The 21,218-nt window shown below is 38.4% G+C and overlaps 1 protein-coding gene and 1 pseudogene across 5 annotated transcripts in view; both read right to left on the bottom strand.

Moving 5' to 3' along the window:
- BMS1 (BMS1 ribosome biogenesis factor) overlaps nt 1–11,713 on the bottom strand; it is a 31,591-nt gene extending 19,878 nt beyond the window's left edge. Inside the window, exons 1-9 of one of the 5 annotated variants that reach the window (XM_019954063.2) lie at nt 11,429–11,713; nt 10,400–10,614; nt 9,364–9,554; nt 8,300–8,379; nt 6,049–6,237; nt 5,290–5,432; nt 4,456–4,577; nt 3,588–3,781; nt 2,453–2,592 (exon numbers count right to left, since the gene is read on the bottom strand). In XM_019954063.2, the coding sequence (XP_019809622.2) occupies nt 2,453–2,592; nt 3,588–3,781; nt 4,456–4,577; nt 5,290–5,432; nt 6,049–6,237; nt 8,300–8,379; nt 9,364–9,554; nt 10,400–10,575 (1,235 nt within the window). In that variant the 5' untranslated portion in view covers nt 10,576–10,614; nt 11,429–11,713. The remainder of the gene's footprint in view (nt 1–2,452; nt 2,593–3,587; nt 3,782–4,455; nt 4,578–5,289; nt 5,433–6,048; nt 6,238–8,299; nt 8,380–9,363; nt 9,555–10,399; nt 10,615–11,428) is intronic. The other 4 variants (XM_019954065.2, XM_019954062.2, XM_019954064.2 and 1 more) reach the window with 4 other exon arrangements.
- Nucleotides 11,714–12,564: 851 nt separating this feature from the next.
- On the bottom strand, nt 12,565–14,104 carry LOC139180328 (zinc finger protein 25-like; annotated as a pseudogene).
- Between the last annotated feature and the right edge of the window lie 7,114 nt (nt 14,105–21,218).

Below are 21,218 nucleotides of genomic sequence, written 5' to 3'. Positions count from 1 at the left end.
TAGTTTCCAAACCACGGATCAAACCCAGGCCCCAGCAGTAAAAGCACCGAGTCCTAACCACTAGACTGCTGGGAAATTCCCCTTTGAAACCCCATTATTCAATTGTGATACTAAAATAAAAAGGTGAAAGTTCTGTGTCAAAGAATGCCAGCTAAAAAACATAGAAGCAGTAACAGATGACAAATACTGCCATTTTGAAAATACCAACACAATAATTGATAAAGAATCAAGATGCCAAAATTGGGGTAAGAAATAAAAAACTATCAAGCTATTTAATGTAGCAGCATTATATAAAACTGTGAAAAAAAATCATTAAAAAAATATTAAAAATTGTACTAAATGAAAATGGGTAAGTTAGAATACATCAATAACAAAATGATGACTATATAAAGAGAATGTATAGAAAAAGCAAGTGCTTACAATTAGATACAAGAATTCTACATGTTTTATAACTAACTGTAACTATCTTAAAGTATCCATGTACACAAGAATGATTAGAGGAATGTTCAAAAATGGTAAAAGATAATAATAATGATCATAATAGCAGGGATCTTTTAGTGATCCTTCCTAACTGTCAGGCACCATGCTAAGTAGTGCATGGGCACTACTGTGTTTAATCATCATAACTCCTATGAGATATTAGGAAACGGATTTCTCCAAACTGGCAGACACACTGAATTTAACTACCACAATATACCTGTGGTGTTGGAGAAGACTCTTGAGAGTCCCTTGGACTGCAAGGAGATCCAACCAGTCCATCCTAAAGGAGATCAGTCCTGGGTGTTCATTGGAAGGACTAATGCTAAAGCTGAAACTCCAATACTTTGGCCATCTCATGCGAAGAGTTGACTCATTTGAAAAGACCCTGATGCTGGGAGGGATTGGGGGCAGGAGGAGAAGGGGACGACAGAGGATGAGATGGCTGGATGGCATCACTGACTCGATGGACCTGAGTTTGAGTAAACTCTGGGAGTTGGTGATCGACAGGGAAGCCTGGCGTGCTGCGATTCATGGGGTCACAAAGAGTCGGACATGACTGAGTGACTGAACTGAACTGAACTGAGTTAGAGGGCAGCTGACGATCTTTTTCTAAAAATGTTTTCCTGTTTTTGTATATATATATATATAGTAAGTTATAAAGTAGATAATCTCAATCATTTTCAGACTAATTTTTATTAGCAGTCATAAATCACTATTACTTCAGTTCAGTTCAGTCCAGTCGCTCAGTCGTGTCTGACTCTTTGCGACTCCATGAATCGCAGCATGCCAGGCTTCTCTGTCCATCACCAACTCCTGGAGTTCACCCAAACCCACGTCTATCAAGTCAGTGATGCCATCCAGCCATCTCATCCTCTGTCGTCCCCTTCTCCTCCGGCCCCCAATCCCTCCCAGCATCACAGTCTTTTCCAATGAGTCAGCTCTTCTCATGAGGTGGCCAAAGTACTGGAGTTTCAGCTTCAGCATCATTCCCTCCAAAGAAAGCCCAGGGCTGATCTCCTTCAGAATGGGCTGGTTGGATCTCCCTGCAGTCCAAGGGACTCTCAAGAGTCTTCTCCAACACCACAGTTCAAAAGCATCAATTCTTCGGCCCTCAGCCTTCTTCACAGTCCAACTCTCACATCCATACATGACCACTGGAAAAACCACAGCCTTGACTAGACGGACCTTTGTTGGCAAAGTAATATCTCTGCTTTTGAATATGCTATCTAGGTTGGTCATAACTTTCCTTCCAAGGAGTGTCTTTTAATTTCATGGCTGCAATCACCATTTTGGAGCCAAAAAAAATAAAGTCTGACACTGTTTCCATTGTTTCCCCATCTATTTCCCATGAAGTGATGGGGCCAGACACCATGATCTTAGTTTTCTGAATGTTGAGCTTTAAGCCAACTTTTTCACTCTCCTCTTTCACGTTCATCAAGAGGCTTTTTAGTTCCTCTTCACTTTCTGCCTTATATACAACCAAAATACCCACTATGTATAGATATGTACAAATTCCCAACCCAGACTGAAAATAACTCACATAAGTCAGATATTAGTCCAAATTAACCCTCAAGAGATATTACAACACAATCTAAGTAAAAATTTTAGAGACAAGGTATGTGATTTCTAGACAGAGACCTGAACTCTGCCTGTTATTTTGGCCAATTAAAGTCAAGTGGCTTCAGGACTCCTAAGAAATAAAAACAACCCATGGAAAAGGCTTTGTAATGTTTGAGAAGTATTCTGAGTCTGTGAAAACTGAATCCTTCATATAATTTCAAGAAAATATTTCCATGTATCGTTACATAAGTGAAGAGCCCCCAGAAACAGAAGCACATACAAAGCAAAGCAGGACCAAACCACCAGGAATGATTCCCACCAAAATGTTTTATGACGGCAAAATGATGTATGATATAATCTTACATAATAAAGTTTTTTTTTAATATTAAGAATAAAAAAACAGCACACTTACCCTTGATTGTCTATATCCTCTGACCCCAGTGGTTTGGAATCAGAAAACAGTGTCACTCTACTTGAAGCCATCTTGGCATCAATAGTGGAATGGGTGGAAATGAGACTCTGGACCAGTTCATGAGTGGGCCTCACCTCCTCCTGTCAAGGTCACCAAGAAAGGGAAAGTGAGGAACGCGCAAGGATTCTGAAGAAAAACACACTGGTTTCAATCAGTTTCTCAAAATTACCTTAAACACAGTTTCTGAGAACCTTTCTTACTGCCTCAAAGAAACAAAAAAAAGAATTTCTACAACAAAGCCTACAACTGATCTCTGTCCTCATTAAACTCTTCCAAAGTTCATGGAGTAAATAATCTAATAACCTGAATATTGTGTTGCCAATGCTACAGAAGGCAATTACAGAAAAATCTCATTTCAGAACAGTCAAAGAAATAAAAATCTGGAGTCTAGTTTTTAAAAATATATTATCTTCTGATATAAACATTGCACTTCAAGGAATTTACTACATAACAAGATCCCTCCCAGTGACCAAAGCTGCATGTGTGAGGGCACTCACTATAGCACTCAACTGCTCAAACTAGGGGGACACAGGGACTGAGACCCATAGTCCTCCAATGATTGCTTCAGTAAACAAAGTTTATCTACACAATGAAATACAACATGGCTATGAAAAGCCTGAAGCAAATATGCGGAAAAACAGATTCACATATTCTTAGGTGCTTCCCAGAAGTTGCAAAAGCATTTACAGTCAGCATCTAACAAATACTATCTCTGTCTCTCTAACACACAAATACTATGTATATGATATCTGCATATAATCATCTAGAATATAATGTAAGTAAATATGTATATGTTTAGAGAAAAACAGAAAGAAGAGAATGACCAAGAGAGCTGGAGAAATGGGAAGTACAGGCACTAAACTGCTTCCAAAGCTCACACTGGGTGACATGGGATCCCTGGTGTGTCCTGGCAGCAGGGATGTATGGAGAGCACGACTTTCCCTTTCTGCTTGTTGTACTTACATATCTGAACATTTACTACATGCACTGTGGCCTTTACCATAGATATGAATAAAGATAAAAAGCTTCGTTAAATAAAAGCTGACTACATTACTTCCCATGACTTCCTTCTCACCGATTCCTGGAAGCCATGGCTGCCCCCAAGGTCCACATAGACAGCATCTTTGTCATACAGCACACCACCAACTCCAGAGAGAGGTGCATACACCAACTTCTCCTTCTCATTTAAACAGCGCTTCTTCTGTTGCTCAGGCAGCGCACAAGGGTCTGGGAGGAAACTGACGTCACTCACAGCAAAATCTCCTACACCTGGAAGACAGACACAGAAAGTCGGCATTTGCTGACAAGTGACTGGTGGCAGAAATGACACAAACAGAAGGCTTCAACCACAAGGGCGGAGCCTGACACTAGCACTGTGCCTGTCCAGCTGAACACCACCATCAAAGTAGAGGAAATGTGGTCAACTCAACACCTCTGGCGACCAATATAGACCTGAGTTACTCGTAAAACTTCAGCAAGATGGCTTTATCTTGTTTGGCCATTTTCCAGTTTTCTTGAAAACTGATTCTTTTGAACTGTGGTTCAAAAGAGAAGACTCTTGAGAGTCCCTTGGACTGCAAAGAGATCCAACCAGTCTATTCTACAGGAAATCAGTCCTGAATATTCATTGGAAGGACTGATGCTGAAGCTGAAGCTATAATATTTTGGCCTGATGTGAAGAACTGACTCACTGGAAAAGACCCTGATGCTGGGAAAGATTAAAGGCAGGAGGAAAAGGGGATGACAGAGGATGAGATGGTTGGATGGCATCACCGACTCAATGGACATGAGTTTGAACAAGCTCCAGGAGCTGGTGATGGACAGGGAGGCCTGGTGTGCTGTAGTCCATGGGGTTGCAAAGAGTTGAACATGACTGAGCCACTGAACAGAGAACTGAAGTCAGGCCAAGAGTTCTACAGATATATTTTACAGCAAAAGGATACCTGGTATGTGAACTTGGCTTTTGTTTTTCAAGTGTGCTCCCCTTAAATAACCATAAAGAGACACCTTCCGGTCACACTTGGTATTTGTTCGAATGTCTTCTGGGTTTGTCAAATCTTCCATCCTAGAAAAACAAACCCAATGTCAGAAATGAATGTCAGAGCTCTTATAACTCTCTTCACATTTCAATGATTCTCACATTCAGTAATTCACTACACATATTATTTAGAAAAGTATAGAAAATACAAAAATAAGGGAGCAGAGTTCACCATCTACCAGAGAAAAAGAAGCAAGGCCTGACTATATCTCTCTTAGGCTCTACAAGATCCCCATTCCATAAGCGAGACACCAGAAATGGGAAACGACATGTACCTGGGGTTAAGGAAAAGTAGAGAACAAATCCAGAAAAACCCTATAAGGAGAAGATAAGCTTTGATCTGGGTTTTTTAGTGTGGCTTAGACTTTGGTAGGTGGAGAAAGGGTATTCCAGGTTGATAAAAAAATATGAAAAAAGCATAAAGAAAGGAGAGCGCACAGCACATCGGAGTGACCGGAGCACCACAGTCCAAAAACAGCATCACTCTGAATTAAGGCTCAAACAGCAGGACGGGGCTCACATCCTATAGCCTTCAAAATCCTCACATTTTTTTGAACACTTCATACTTTTTTTTACTCCTGAAGCCATAGTATCTATAAGTAATGGTACAAAAACAGTAGATATTTTCCATCAACTATAATTCTCTCCATACTTTCAATAATTAAGACAAAATAAGCTAACCTTTTTTAGCTTTGAAACACATGAGTCAGGAAGGAAAAAGTTTACATTCACTTTTTACCTGTCTGCCAGGATATAAGGGTGAGAAGTTTGCCACGTAAGAGGTCTAAACTTCATAACTGTAATAAAACGGCCCAGGTTGTGAATTTCTTGGTTTTGGTATTCTCCGTGTACCATTCCAGAAAGGTAAAATAGCTTCGCACCCTAAATATTACGAAAAACAAAAAATCAAATTCTTGTCAATACAGCACAAAAATAAAGGCCTTTAAAGAAGTAATTCTAAGAAAGGGAGACTTCTAGCAACCCACTGTGCCAACGCTTCCAGAACTTCTCTGGCTTCTCTCAGGATTCATATTGTTAGGGCTCTGTAAGGACAGAACTGCAAATATATTTAGTTTCAAGTTAAGCAGTAGCATGTGTCTGGAGTATGGTACGTAAGGAACACAGGCTCCCTGGCACAGAAAAAATTCTATGACGGATGGGACACAGTGGTATTGCGGAGAGGAACGAGGGGCAGTGTGTGTGCACTGTAGTTCCTGGTCCCGCAACAAGGAAAAACTTTGGATAAATTCTCTTAAATCACAAATTCAAAATACCTAAGAGCGAGACACTGCCTGGTGCAGGAGGAATGCAGAGACAAATGAGACACAGAAAGAGGCCCAGAACAAAGACTATCTAAAGGCGATATTTCAGGGACTATGAACAGATATATTAAGGAAACTAAGGAGGTGATCCTGTAGAGACGCTTGTTAATCTCTCCTACTTATTCTATTTTCAAAGGATTACAGTGTTAGTATTCAATAATTAATTCTTTTCCTACCGGGTAGACTTCTGTCCAGAACCTATGTTTTAGTCGCTTCTTCGTTTTCTTCAGTTGCTTATTATGCTTGAAGGAATCCAGGTGAGTAAGAACACCCATAATTTTAGGAAAGCCATGTACTTGGCAGATGTTTAGAAATTCAAATGTTTCCATTTCAAACCCAAAGCTGGCATCTATAAGCATCAAAACCTAAAAACAGAAGACACAATTTCTTAAGGAGGCTACCCAAAATAGACCACCACCAAACTATGGCTCATGAGCCAAATCTGGCCTATCACTTGTTTTATCACTGAAGTTCCACTGGAGCGCAGCCAGGTTGATTGGTTTATATAGTCTATACTGCACTTGGACTACAACCGCCAACTCAGTAACTACAACAGAAACTGGGACCCACAAAGCCTAAGATGTCTACTGTGTTGTCCTTTATAGAAAAAGCTTGCCAATTCCTGCTCTAGACTAAAACAAATGATTATTTCGGGAATCACCATGATAGAGAAGAGCACTACCCTTTGTCAACTCAAGATAAATGAAGCCACTATTACTCCTTCAATGTTCATACACGTGCACACAAATCCATATACCATTGTGCCTTCACTGTGACTTCAGAGGCTTTGTGACAACCCAGAACAGAGAAATCAAATTAAGCTGGAATAAATAAATCAATAAATATTTTAAGTATCTACATAACTGGATATTTAAAGAATGAGGTTGAACTATGGTACTTATTTTACACATTCAAGGCATACTAAGTGAAAAAAAAGCAAAGCACAGACAGCATGTATGATAAATAGTGTTAGCTTTAAAAGGGTTGTATGTGTGTTTATATACATATCTGGAAAGATATTGGAGGGTGACTGAGAATGAGGGGTCAGAGAAAGGAAAGCAAAAATCCTGCGCTGTGCATACCCTGTAGCAATTTGAATATCTCATCAAAGGCATGTGTGCCTTTTAAAAGCTTGTATGTATATGAAAGGCACTTTTCTTATTACGTGTACGCTTTTAAAGTTAGTATATGGTGTACGTTACATAAAAGAGAAACTAATGACATGCTGAACTATTTCAATCACTTTAAGTATACAAGATTTAATAAGTTTATACTATTTTGTATTGGCAATAGCACATTTTTATTAATGGTAGTATTACATATTCAAAATTTGAATGGTATTTATTTCTCTGATATTAAGATGGCATAACTGTAACACCTATATTAAATTACTTTTTATGTTTTAGGAGAGTTCCTGGGCCAAAGGATAAAATCTGCAGCTCTTTGTCCCAAAAAGCTCTTCAGAGGTGCTAAACAAACTCTTCAGAGATGCTAAACAAATTTTTTTTTTTTTTTTTAAAAAGGTATCTGTCAACCCACACTTACTAATCAAATGGTTTAATTTTTTTTCTCTTTGGCTTTATTTTTGCTAGTTTTAAAGGTAATTAACAGAAATTAACATTTCTATAAATGCAATCAAGGCTATAAAATTTCCCTATGCTAAGTAAAACACAGATTTTTCTATTGTAAATGCTCAGAAGTTGTCATGAGATTTTTTTGCCCAATATGGTAAAAAGATCCATATTTGATCATAATTTAAGAACAGAGTTTCTGACACAACCAAGAACAGAGGTTCCATCCTGAGACAAGTTGCTTAGTTTCTGGGAGCCTCAATTTCATCATATGTAAACTAGAGTTAATACCTACTTACTGCAAAGGCATACTGGGGGATTAGCTGAGCTAAATTTGTAGAAACGGTTAGCACAGTGCCTAGTAAAGGTCCAAGAAGTGGTATTATTATAAACTTGTATGTATGCATGTATATCTTAATGAGCTTTAAAAATATATATATTTATTTACTTGGTTGTGCCAGGTTTTAGCTGCAACACGCAAGATCTTCAGTTGCAGCATGGAGGAATCTAATTCTCTGACCAGGGATTGAATTTGAACCCCCTGCATTGGGAGCATGGAGTTTCAGCCACTGGACAACCAAGGAAGTTCCATCAATGTGCTTTTATTAGCTACGTTCATTAAACGTTTTCTCTGACCTTTCTTTGCCTTTAGATTTCCGAATATGTTTCATTACGCATTCTATTTTTATTATAACAATCATCATTATCATCACCAATTCAAACACATCTTTTGTATTCCTGATACTCATCATTCTTTCTATAATCTTAAACATTTCTTTCCTTCAACATGGGATAAATAACCTATCTCATTGCTGTAAGTCCCCATCAGAAACCCATGCTGTCCCCAGTGACTTACCAAATCTGCTACTTTAGCCAGGTCAATCATCATGTTAATGTCACAGCCACATTCAATAATGGTGAGTCTGCGCTTTTTACCTATAAATGAAAAAATGAAAATTTTACTTTTAAAAAATCTTGGAAAAAATCGGTTAACTCTAATTGTTATTATTTTTTAATTGTATCTGGTAAAGCACCTTATACATTCACATGAGTATATCAGAAATTCATTTTTATGGGAGAAAACTAATCAAACAAATTCCATCTTAGTTTTCTTGCTATGTTCTCTAACTTTAAAAGAGTATCAAAAGTCCATCCTATGAATCAAGTGCTCAAACAGGTAAAATTCCAACTGGATGGGCAGATAAGTAGGCTTCATGATGGCCATGATCATGCTATTCAGAAGTGGATTAACACTTCTATCTCTATAAAAGTTTTCCCTGTTCTCATAACAGCAGAAAAAACCCTCAAACATAGTGCAACAGAAAGTTCCTGTAGCAATCATTATTTTTAAATGAAACTAAAAGAAATCAGTCATAATCATGGGAATGCCTTAAAGAAAAAGAAAAGCGTTAATCCAAATATATTATTGCTATCAGAAGAGACTTCAGATTTTACCACCGTTACATGGGAATTTGTTTCATCTTCCCTCAGACTTTAGAAAGGTCACCATTTCCCAGAGCAGATGAGTTCTCACAGGAAAAAGAAATGAAAAACTCACTTCCACAAGAATGTGGCTTCATGAGGGCAAGCAGCTGTGCCTGGTGCAAAGCAGGTACTCATTATCTGTTAAATGAAGGTGCTCACCATGACCAAGCCAGCCCACCCAGGTCTGCCAAGCCTTTCAGAGGAGCACAGCTTGCAAATCCATATAGCAGTCAGAATAAGGTATAAATCTACATTATTATTACCTTGGGGAATCTATCCTTTTCTGAAGCTACAGCCACAATAAAAGTACAAGAGCAGTAACATGAAGCGACAGTATTACTTTAACATTTACCAGTCAAGAAAGTGTTCAACAAAGACAGGCATGTCCCCTAGATGACAACACTTGCCATGCCAGTCTGTGATAGCACCTCTTACCTGACACGATTGTTACTGGGCCTCTGATCTCTGTCAGCTTCTGTCTGGTAAAGTTCCGAATGAGGCACTGAATCAAAGTGCTCTTTCCAACTTTTGGAGGCCCCATCACTACCACCACTATTGGTGGGGGCTCTAGTGGAGTTCGATCAACCACTGGAATGTGATGCTTTTTTGTCTTCAAATCCTGAGTCCTATTTGTTTTTTTAAAAAAATAAATAAATTCACTTTCAATATAGACAGCATTATTCCTAGAAGCAAAGACTTTAAAGAGAGCAGAACAGACAATATGTGAATACAATTATACATTGTTAACTTCTGGTCCCAATCCAAATAACCACTTCAGTAAATATACTTATATCAGGCTGACTTCAATAGTACAGATTTGAAAACTATATACACCTTAAATCTGTTTGCCTTATTAGTTGACTTCAATAGTTTAAAAAGAAAACAAGAGACAAACATGGAGGCAGTGTACCATAATAAATAAAAGAGGAGGCTTTGGGGTTAAATTTGGCTCTCCTACTAGAAGAATTTAATTCAATAATGTTTAACATACCTATAATAAGGACTCATTAATGAAAGCTATTTAATACTACACACTTTAACTTTATGAAAGATATCCAGAAAGTAACACAAGTGTACCTGTTATCATAGAAATTGTTTAAAATTTACAAATTCTATAAATTCTTAAGCTTTTCTCTTGGACAAAAGAAGCCAATCTGTATAAAGATGCTGGAGGCTAAGTGGCTTCCACAGGAAAGACTTCTTAAATTTCAGTAAAATAAACACAGCTTGCACCTCCATGTCCTTCAGAGTTGGAACAGACTCATGAACTGAAATAACTGGAGAGGCTCCTACTATTTAAAAAGAATAAATGGAAGAACCACTGCTGCTGCTGCTGCTAAGTCGCTTCAGTCGTGTCCGACTCTGTGTGACCCCATAGACGGCAGCCCAGCAGGCTCCCCCATCCCTGGGATTCTCCAGGCAAGTACACTGGAGTGGGTTGCCATTTCCTTCAGATTCCAGTTAAACATACCTGTGAAAGGATCTCGCCATCCGCACAGCAGACTGGACTGCAAATGCTTTGGGGTTTCTCTTCCGGGCATCTTCCTCATCACCAAGTTGGAGATCTTGCAGATGCCGTTTCTTCTTCTTTTCAGCTTTGGGCCCACTGTTTTTCTTTCTGTGTTTCTTCTGGTCCTTAGTCTCCATAGTGGCTTTTTACCAATTCACAAGTAACTCTAACCTACACTGAGTGGGATGAAGGCAAGAGAAGCATTTTACAATCAAAAAATAAATAAATAAATAAAACCCCAGAGAAACATAGTAAATTTCATTTGAATCTTTATGAAGGAATACATATTTCCCACCCCTGTTACTCAACAGGGGTGGGGAGGGGGGACTGCTTAATATTATCCCCAATTTCACTTTTTTCTATTTTGCTATAAATTGGTTACCTCTGCTTAGGTTACTTTTGTCTTAAATATCCTGTATTTTTCAACACAGTAGCTGCCAGGCACATGTAGGTATTGAGAACTAGTGAAATTGAATTTTAAATTTTATTTAACTTTACTTAATTCAACTCTAAATTTAAATAGCCACATGTGACTAGTGGTTACCCTATAAACTCAGCCTTAAAAATCAACTGGATTAATGAAATGGCTTTCATACTTACATATTTTTAATATATTTTATTTTGAAAAATAAAATCATTTTATAATCTTCCACGACTGAGCGACTGATCTGATCTGATCATCTTCCAACATATTAGCAGTATTACTTTTAGCAACTGTTGAATATGCAACATTTCTAAGTTCTAATACATGTGTATATATAGGAACGCTTTGACTAAACACGTGTAGAATTTCAGAGACATTATTTTTCCTCTCTACTATGAATATATTTTGGTTCCGAACTTGTACTGATGACTTTCTCCTTCTTACGGCTGGGTGGGGCGTGGTGGCGTGGGGGTGGGGGTGATGAGAAAAGCACAATTTACAGTCAACAGATCTGGCTCAGGTCTAAGTCACTGCTAGGATTACCCAGCTATGAAACGACCTCTCACCTCACCTTGTCACCTTCCCTCCTGGTCCTGGCTCTCTTGAGTGAATTTCATTCAACACTTCTCTGGCAGGTACGAAATATGTCTGCCCGCGGAAGAGACGCTCCTCAGGAGCAGACTGTCCAGGAGAACCGAGGGAGGACCTTAACACGCGCGCGACTTGCGACTCTCTTGGAGCCCCAGCCCGGAAGACCCCACTGCCGCAGCTTCCCCCAGCCCGCGGCCGTTACCGGGTTCACAACTGCTACTCTTCCTCAGGCCCGCATGGACAGCGCCGGAAGCGGAAATGTAACCTACCAGCGGACTCTAAACGCCGGCGGGAAACAAGGAGGCAAAAGAAAAGGAGCAGTGGGAGGAAGACTTTCAGAGGAAAGCCAGAAGGAAGGCTTGTGATTGGCTGAGGGCAGATGTTGCAACGACTACGCTGTGCGCTCTACCCGGAGCCCCGCCCGGCCCCGGCCCACAGCCCAGTCCCACCCGCGCTGCTACGATGGGTTTGGGAGCCCCCCTACGCACCCCATCCCGGCGTCGCACACGCTCAGGTTCGTCCCGAAGCCGTGGTGATGGTGCGGCATGGTACCCGTTCCCTGGTTCGGGACAAAAGCTAGAAATGACACATTTGTCCTAGTCACACCGGAGTCACTAAGCCCATCCACTTCAAAAGCCCCAGGTACTGCATCCTCCAACTGGCCAAATGGAGTAGCACTCCACTGAGAGTCGCGCTGATTGGTCCGTGTGCACATGTTTAATTCAGGATTTTGACAGAAGTCTCTACTCTTGTGTCAGTTCACCAGTATACAATGTGTACAGACCTCTCAATGGAAGTCAACTACCTTCCTACCTCACAGAGAACAGAGAACATGAAGGACTGCCATGGAGCCCGGAGGTGAATGACATCATTATGTTCACATCCCATTCGCCAGATCTCATTCACATTGTCCCATATGGATGTGAGAGAGGCTGAGAAATATAGATGAGCAATGTGTCTAGCAGCAAAGGGAAATGCATTTTTGCATATAAAAACACTGCCAGGATTCCTTCCATGTGGTTTTCTGATGTAAATTGAACGCTGACTTCGGGTGCAAGGACTTCCCACATTCATTACATGCATAAAGTTTCTTTCCCAGATACAGTTTCTATCATACCAAAGGCTCTGAATTATGGGAGGAATGTTTTGTACACCCATCTTTACATCGTATCTCTTCTGCATGTATTCTCTGATGTGTGACAAGAGTTGGTTTGTACCTGAAGGTCTTCCCACACTCTTTACCGTTATAAGGTTTCTCCCCTGAGTGAATTTTCTTATGTTTAAGGTGGGTTGAACGGTCATAGAATGATTTTCCACACTCTTCACAATCAAAGGGCTTCTCTCCTGTATGTGTTCTCTGATGTACCTAGAGGGATGCCTTCTGGCAAAATGTTCTCCCACATTCTTGACATTCATAGGGTTTCTCCCCTGTATGAATTCTCTGATGTTGAAAGAATTGTGGCTTTTGGCAGAAAGCTTTGCCACACTTGTTACATTCATAGGATTTCTCCCCAAACATCCTCTGATGTTTGGTAAGTGTTGACTATTTTTCTACATACAACACATTCACGAAGTTTCTCTCCTGTATGAGGTCTCTGATGTTTAAGAAGAAGTGACTTCCCACAGAAGGTCTTCCTACATTCAGTGCATTCATATATTTTCTCCCCTGTGTGAAGTCTTTGATGTTTACCAAGGGTTGACTTCATTTAATAAATTTTCCACATTAACTATATTTGTAGGCTTCTCCCCTGAGTGTATTCTCTTGTGTACTGTGAGTTTTGACCTTATACTGAAGGATTTCTCACAGTCATCACATTTATAAGATTTTTCTCCCATGTGAGACCTCTGATGCACAGTCAAATTTGACTTTTGGGAGAAAGATTTTCCACACTCACTATATTTATAAGGCCTCTCCCCATGTGTGTTCTTTGATGTTGATGGATGGCTGAGTTCTGATAGAAGGTTTTCCCACACTTAGTACATTCTTAGGGTCTCTCTCCTGTATGAATTCTTTGATGTACAGTGAGGGCTGGCTTATGGTAAAAAGATTTCCCACTTCATTACACTGATAGGGTTTTTCTCCTGTGTGTGCCTTCTGGTGTACTGTGAGGTTTGGCTTCTGGAAGAAGACTTTTTCCACATATGTTACACTCGTGGTATTTCTCACCCGTCTAAAGTGGACAACATTTCCTCTAGAAGACTGACTTATCACAGGTTTCCTTAGATGCATTGTTTATAGTGAGTCTTCCTTGAGTAAATTATCTGAAGTAACATAAGATTTGACTCATCCCTGATGGTTTTCTCACAATCATCATAATCACAGAGTTTCTCTCTAGTGTGAGTTCCCTCTTGAGTAATGAAAAGAACATTACTTTGGAAGGCTTTAATGCACTAATTATATTCCAATAGTTGCTCCACACTGTGCCTCTCTCTTGTTGAATAAAATCCTCATTAAGATAGAAAGTGCTCCCATTTTTATTAAATTCATTATGTTTCTCCCCAGTATGAGTTTTCTCATGATTAATTTCAGGAAGTAATTTCTCGCATCCATTGGCATCACCAGATTTCTTTCTTGAATAGTTTCTATTATTAGTGGTTAACTCTGACTTATTTTCTAAACTGATTTCTTCTAGGTTATATTTATTCCACATTTTTCTGGAAGGAATAGTCTATGTAAAAATAAAATGACTTTCTTAATATATTCTCTTTCTCTGTAATTACTTTTTTATTAATAATAAATGTACCTTGCCATATATGTTTATCTTGGTTTTCTTTGCTCTTTATCATGCCATCAACTTTCAACTCTTCTAAAGACAAGAAAAATTAAACATATGTTATGAATGAAAATAATTCTTAAATTGGGCTAATACACAAATACACTCTATTTATCTCTTTGGTTTCAGAACCATCTTTTTGAGATAAAATTCCCAAATAAATTTTCCCATTTCCTCCACTTTTCTGAGGATTTGAGGGGAAGGGGTGACAATGAACCAACTAATCAAAGCTACTTTGGGGTAGAAAAGGGGAGAGGAAAGTTGGCAATGAATGTACATATATTTATGTGGCCCTTCACATACATACCTTTCAAAATGGATAGAAGAGGTGAAAGAAACACCAGGAATAGAGAATAAAAGGTTGAGTAAGAATGGATGAATTACCAAAAATGGAGTTCACCATAAAACATGCTCAATCAGAGAATTATGCAGTAAATGTGACATGGAGCACAAGCAGACAAGGATGTTGTTCCAAGAATTTATCAGAGGAATGAAAGTGTTCCAAGAAATGATCAGAGGAGGTATATTAGAGTCTGCATGCTAATTTTGTTAACCTCACTGTCATCATATACCTAGAACTCCATCACTATATATACACTCTGTCCTCCTAGGCCTGGTCCATGGCCCTATCACTTTTCCCGACTGATCTCCTTGCTTCTACTCTTGCCACTCTTCTAAACCATTTTTTGCAGTCACCTTCCTGTGTCTGTTTCCTGCAAATATGTAAATTCCCTAATAGCAAAAGACTTAGTTCATCCACTGTGGTAGCTCTTTCACTTAGAACATGATTGGAATGGATCAAATACTCAATTTAGTATTGGTTAATTAATTAACTCCTGAAAACAAAAGAAGTCCTTGATAGGAGGGAATGTGGGCAACGGAGAATGCTAGAGGAAAGAGAACTAATGAAGATAAAATACTTATTACAAGACAGAAATGAAACTCAAGGTACAGGTAATAGGGACTAAACTCCTAAAAAAGCCAAGCCAGAAAGAAAACATTTATGTGTGAGACTATATCTTGTGGTGAATTCAGGAATCTGAGGCAAGTAAGCTAAATATCCTTAGTCATTTCCAAATAGATTGAGCTTCTAAAGGATTTGTTGAAAACGCTCCAAAGATTTTTTGTTGTTGAAGCTCCAAAGATGCCTGTACCTAAAACAACCACCAAGGATCTAGTTTCCCTTGGATTACTCACCTGGGTAACACTAACTTGTAAATTCTTCCTCTGATATCCATGGTGCTTCTTGCTCTAACTTGATGATCTCCTCTGGTTTGGTAATGCAATACCCTGAGTAGAAAGTGATATAGGACATAGAGAAAGCTGTCTGACTTCAGGAATTTAGAAGAAAAACCAAGATCCAGCTTCAGGAGCTGCACAATGAAAAAATCCACTGGAATCTTTCAATGGGCAGGTGAAAACACAAACAATATTCCTGGTCCATGCAGCCACTAAGTCGTGTCTGACTCTTAGCGACACTTTTGACAGCAGCCCAGCGGGCTCCTTTGTCCATGGGATTTTCCAGCCAAGAATACTGGAGTCGGTTGCCATTTCCTCCTCCAGGGGATCTTCCTGACTCAGGGATCAAAATCACATCTCCTGCAGTGGCAGGCAAATTCTTTACCATTGAGCCACCTTATATTCCTGGTATCCAAAATCAAATATCATTAAACTCTACAAATGATCCATATGTTCTGGTAACAAAGAGAGGATAGGCCAATGCTGTTACTCTGCTTGCCCAGTGAGATGAGGATGCTGTAGTTCTCTAGCATTATGTCCCTGTACAAGACGCTCTGAGCAGGTGAAGTTCACAGTCGCATCCTCAAATGAAGTTGATCCTTATAACAGGAAATATCTGATTAATCTGAAATAATCACAATTGTAAGATAGAGAAAAGACATTTAGGAACTAATTCTTCACCAAGTTCACTGTTGAGTTAATTAGAAAAAGTTTACATAAGATGTTTAGTACACTACCTGTTTTGTGTTATTTGTGGTGAGAGAAAGAAAAACATAGTGAAAATTCCCAATTAATTTATTAATTCATGTATTAATGTTGTCAGGGAGGAAAAAATTTTCCTCTTTCATTCTAGATTCTTCTGACTGGTCTAAGAATTAAATTGACATGAGAGTTTTACCTCTTCCTTTTAAATTTTGAAATCACAAAGATATAAAAAAATTATAAGAGAATACTATGAAACAGTTATGTGCCAACAAATTGGAAAATCTAGAAGAAATGGACACATTTCTAGAAACATGTAGCCTGCCAAGACTGAGTCAAGAAGAAACAGACAATTTGAACAGACCAATCACTAGAAGTGAAGTTGAATATGTAATTTTAAAACACCCTGGACAAAAAGTTCAGGACCAAGAGGCTTCACAGGGGTATTCTACCATACACCTATCTCAAACTACTACAAAAAACTGAAGAGATTTCCATGCGCAAAACTGACAGCTAGTGGGAAGTTGCTGTATAACACAGGGAGTTCAACTAGTACTCTGTGACAGCCTAGAGGGATGGGTGGGAAGGGGGATGGGAGGAAGGTTCAAGAGGGAGAGAACATATGTATACTTGCATGATGTCTATCATTCATGTTGATGATATGCTGCTGTATGACAGAAACCAACACAACATTGTTAAACAATATCTTCCAATTAAAAATAAATTCTAAAAAAATTAAAAAAAAAGAAACTTGAGGATCAAAAATAAATAAATAAACTGAAGAGGACAGACACTTCTAAATTCATTCTATGAGGCTACCATTACCTTGATAGCAAAACCAAAGACACTACAAAAAATAAAATTATATGCCAGGTTGTTTGATGAATACAAATGTAAAAATCCTCTACAAAATATTAGCAAACCAAATCCAACAATATATAAAAAGGATCATACAGTGTGACCAAGTTGGATTTATTCTAGGGTCACAAGAATGGTTCAACATTTGCAAATCAATCAATGTGATACACCACATTAACAAAAGATAATACTCTCTACGTCAAGCTTGTTTTCTGTATCTGTTAATCTGTTTCAGTTTTGCATATGCATCATTTGTATTATTTTTTAGATTCCACATATAAATGATATCATATAGTTTCATCTTTCTCTGTCTGACTTATTTCACTAAGCGAATATTTTCTAGGTCCATCTGCGCTGTAGCAAATGGCAAAGTTTCATTCTTTTCTATGACTGCGTAACACACATCCTATTCAGTCTTCTGTTGGGCTCATGCGTTGCTTCAATGTCTTGGCTGTCAAAAATACTGCTGCTATAAACACTGGGTGCATATACCTTTTCTGAATTAGTGTTTTCATTTTTTTTCTGGGTATACAGCCAGGTGCGGAATTGCTGGATAGTCTGGGAGTTCTATTTTTAGGTTTTTGAAGAAACTCCATACTGTTTTACATGATGGGTGCACCAATTTACAATTCTACTAAGGGGAGAGGGAAAAGGAGAGCGACAAATTAGGGTATGGGATTATCATATACAAGGTACTATGCATAAAACAGATAAGTAACAAGGATATACTGTATAGCACAAAGACTTATAGCCATTATCTTGTAATAACTGGTAATGGAGTATAATCTGCAAAAATACTGAATCACTATTCTGTACATCTGAAACTAACACAATATTGTGAATCAATTATACTTAAATAAAAATAAAATAAATTAACATGGAACAGATTAACAAAAGAAAATCAAACAAAAATTTAATAAAATGTATACAGAGGCGAGACCCAGGAAAACTAAGTAACTTGTCAAAATGGCCCCAAACCCTCACTTTAGACACCATCTTTAGCAAAAGACAAAAGAGGATGTTGGTGGCAGGGATTTGGGATTTCAAAAGGGAGGAAAGCAATTTACCTGGAGATGGAAAAGCAAACGTTTGATGAACAAATGTTTGCTGGGCTCTGCAGAGACAATGGGACACAGAGTAGGCTGGGATCTCTAGACTGCAGTTTCCCCCACCATGCCTAGCCTTCATTTTTTGCAGATTCTCTGGTGGCAGCTCTACTCCAGGAACTGGCCCTGTATCTAAATTCTTTATGTAAAAAGATAGATGTCCTGAGTCTTCTGTTTCTTAAAAATAATCAGCTTAAGTTAATCCTCATACCAAAGGACACATTTTGTGGTTGCAAATTTTGCTCCCTTACACTATATACGTATAGATAAGTACACACAAACATAAAATACATTGTAGGCATGAAAGCATCCTAGTTTCTGTGGATATATAAAATACATAAAACACTGTTTCTACTCTCAGGAAGCTTAGAATCTGGTATGGATGCAAACTGGATTAACAAATAGCATAAAGTCAGGAGAGAACTGAATTTGGGTCTTTAATGATATAGAATGCCCTGGTCTGTTCAGGGCATAGATAATGTGTAATCTTGGGAACACTCCTTTACGTAAGAGTTCTCCTAAGTATCTGAAGACCCACTCTGCCAGGAAAAACTTTTAAGCATCTACAAATTTGTGTTGATAGGTATGCATGAAAATCTATGTCTACACAGCTTGTCCAACTTTGCATGGCTTTGATATGCACGAATTTCAGTCACCACTGTTTAGTTGAGTAACACCAGCCAAACAACAGGTCAGATTTTTAGTTATTATGAAATAGTAGAGCTCATATTTAGCACCAAGTTCCCCTTCACTAAGTTCCTCTGGCTACAGATCTCAAATGTCTCCAGTGGCAGCAAGTATCAACATTCCCACAGTCAGCTATTTCTTCTCAAACTCCATATATATTCAATTTGAATTTCACGTCTAATATAGTCACTTTGCATTTCTTTACTGCTCTTTCATCTTTGTTGGCCTTGTTGCAGTTAACTGTTCTTGCAAATGTCTTATTGCTGAGAGATAAGGAGGCAATATAACTACATGCTTTGCTGTCTGTATGATGAATGCATGAATGATTGGCAGATAGACCTTGAAGATGACATGACTGATCATTGTTCTTGATGTATGTCTGTTATTTTGTAGTGATTTGTGAACTGAAAAACAAGCAGTGAAGTTTGTACTTTATGTAATGCAAATCAGATTTCTGATAAAAGACCTGTAACTAGAAAATGTAGGCATATATCTAAAAGCAAGTAAAACAAATCAATTCAAAAAGGTGCAAAAGACTTGCATGAGACATCTCACCAGAGAAGATATACAAATGGTTAGTCATTTGTAGGGCTAACCATCATTAGTTACTGGGGAAATTCAAATTAAAACTATGAGATACCATTTCACACTCACTAGAATGACTATTATAAAAAGACAATACTAAATGGTAGTCAGGATATAGAGAAATTGGATCTCCATAAGATGAAAAAACCTAAGGATTAGACAAATCTAGATTAGAAAATTTTTGTCTAATAAAAGAAATTGGATGAAAAGGGTCATATATTTGTTTGAAACATTCAGAAAAGTCATCTATTTACAGAGACAAAAAGCAAATCAATGGTTGGCTGTGGGTGGATACTGAGAGCATATTTACTCAAGGGAATATTTCTGGATGATAGAAATGTCCCTAATTTGGATTACAGTGATATTTGCACAACAGAAAATTTACTGAAAATCACTGAATTGTACACTTAGTGAGTGAATGTTATGGTATGCAAATTATACCTCAATAAAGCTGTTTAAAAAGCCAGTGGAGGGACTTACCTAGCAGTCCAGGGGCTAAGACCACGAGCTCCCAATGCAGGGGGCCTGGGTTTGATCCCTTGGGAATTAGATCCCATTTGCCACAACTGTTAGCATGACTCAACTAAAGTTCCTGCTTGCCAAAACTAAAAGAAAAAAAAAAAAAGATCCCGGGTGCCACAACTAAGGCCAGGTGCAGCCAAAAAAGGAAAAAGGCCAAAGGAAGCTTCTTCTAGGAACAATATTTTCCCTACAGATTAGTTTTTCAGGCTCTATAAGCTCACTATTAGGTGGAGAGAGCAAACACTTCAAAGGGGATTCAAAAAGAAGGTATCTACTAAATACTGTTATCAGTTAAGATGACACTTTATGGTAACCCAGAAAGACAAACCACTTAGAAGCATGTCTTCTTTTGATATCAGCTTCTTAGTAGGTGTCCTTCCTTGCAAGGGACAGGACAGTGAAGATTTCTCTCTCTCTCTCAACTAAGATGTAAATATAGTTACATATAAGAACACCAGGTAATTTATTAGGCTATTTATTTCTTGCACTAGAGCATTAAAAGAGGAAAATACAAAATAGGACTTCCTTTTTCTCAACATTCTCATATACATATCACAATATTGGCTTATATACTATAAAGTATTTCATATTACATCTTATATTAAAACTGTGATGCTATGCTATTTCTTTGTAATATACTTTTCCATCTTAAGAGTCCTCTAAATGATTCTCTGATGTGAACTTTTTTGAAATCTTATCAAAGGCTACAACATATTCAAACTGTCTACAAAGTTTTAATCATAGACTAACATTCTGATGTAAAATTAGTTATACCTACTTATGGAAGTGGATTTTGAAGAATGTATTGCATTATTCTGATTCCTTCATGCTCAGTGTTTCATCTCATCCATTCTTTGACATACAATGAGTTTGATTTATGAATTTGATTTTTATTTATTTTTCTCCCAGGTGTGCTATCTGATGTACCATGGGGTTTGCCTTCTACCAAAAAAGATTTCTTACATAGATTATACTTACAGTTCTTCTTTCCTTTTGGAATTCCCTGGTATTTCAGTTCAGTTCAGTCGCTCAGTCATGTCCGACTCTTTGCAACCCCATGAATTGCAGCACGCCAGGCCTCCCTGTCCATCACCAACTCCCGGAATTCACTCAGACTCATGTCCATCGAGTCAGTGATGCCATCCAGCCATCTCATCCTCTGTCATCCCCTTCTCCTCCTGCCCCCAATCCCTCCCATCGTCAGAGTCTTTTCCAATGAGTCAACTCTTCACATGAAGTGGCCAAAGTACTGGAGTTTCAGCTTTAGCATCATTCCTTCCAAAGAACACCCA

This window comes from Bos indicus, chromosome 28, assembly GCF_029378745.1.
Source record: "Bos indicus isolate NIAB-ARS_2022 breed Sahiwal x Tharparkar chromosome 28, NIAB-ARS_B.indTharparkar_mat_pri_1.0, whole genome shotgun sequence".
NCBI lineage: Eukaryota > Metazoa > Chordata > Mammalia > Artiodactyla > Bovidae > Bos > Bos indicus.
This window is presented reverse-complemented; position numbering and strand designations above follow the sequence as displayed.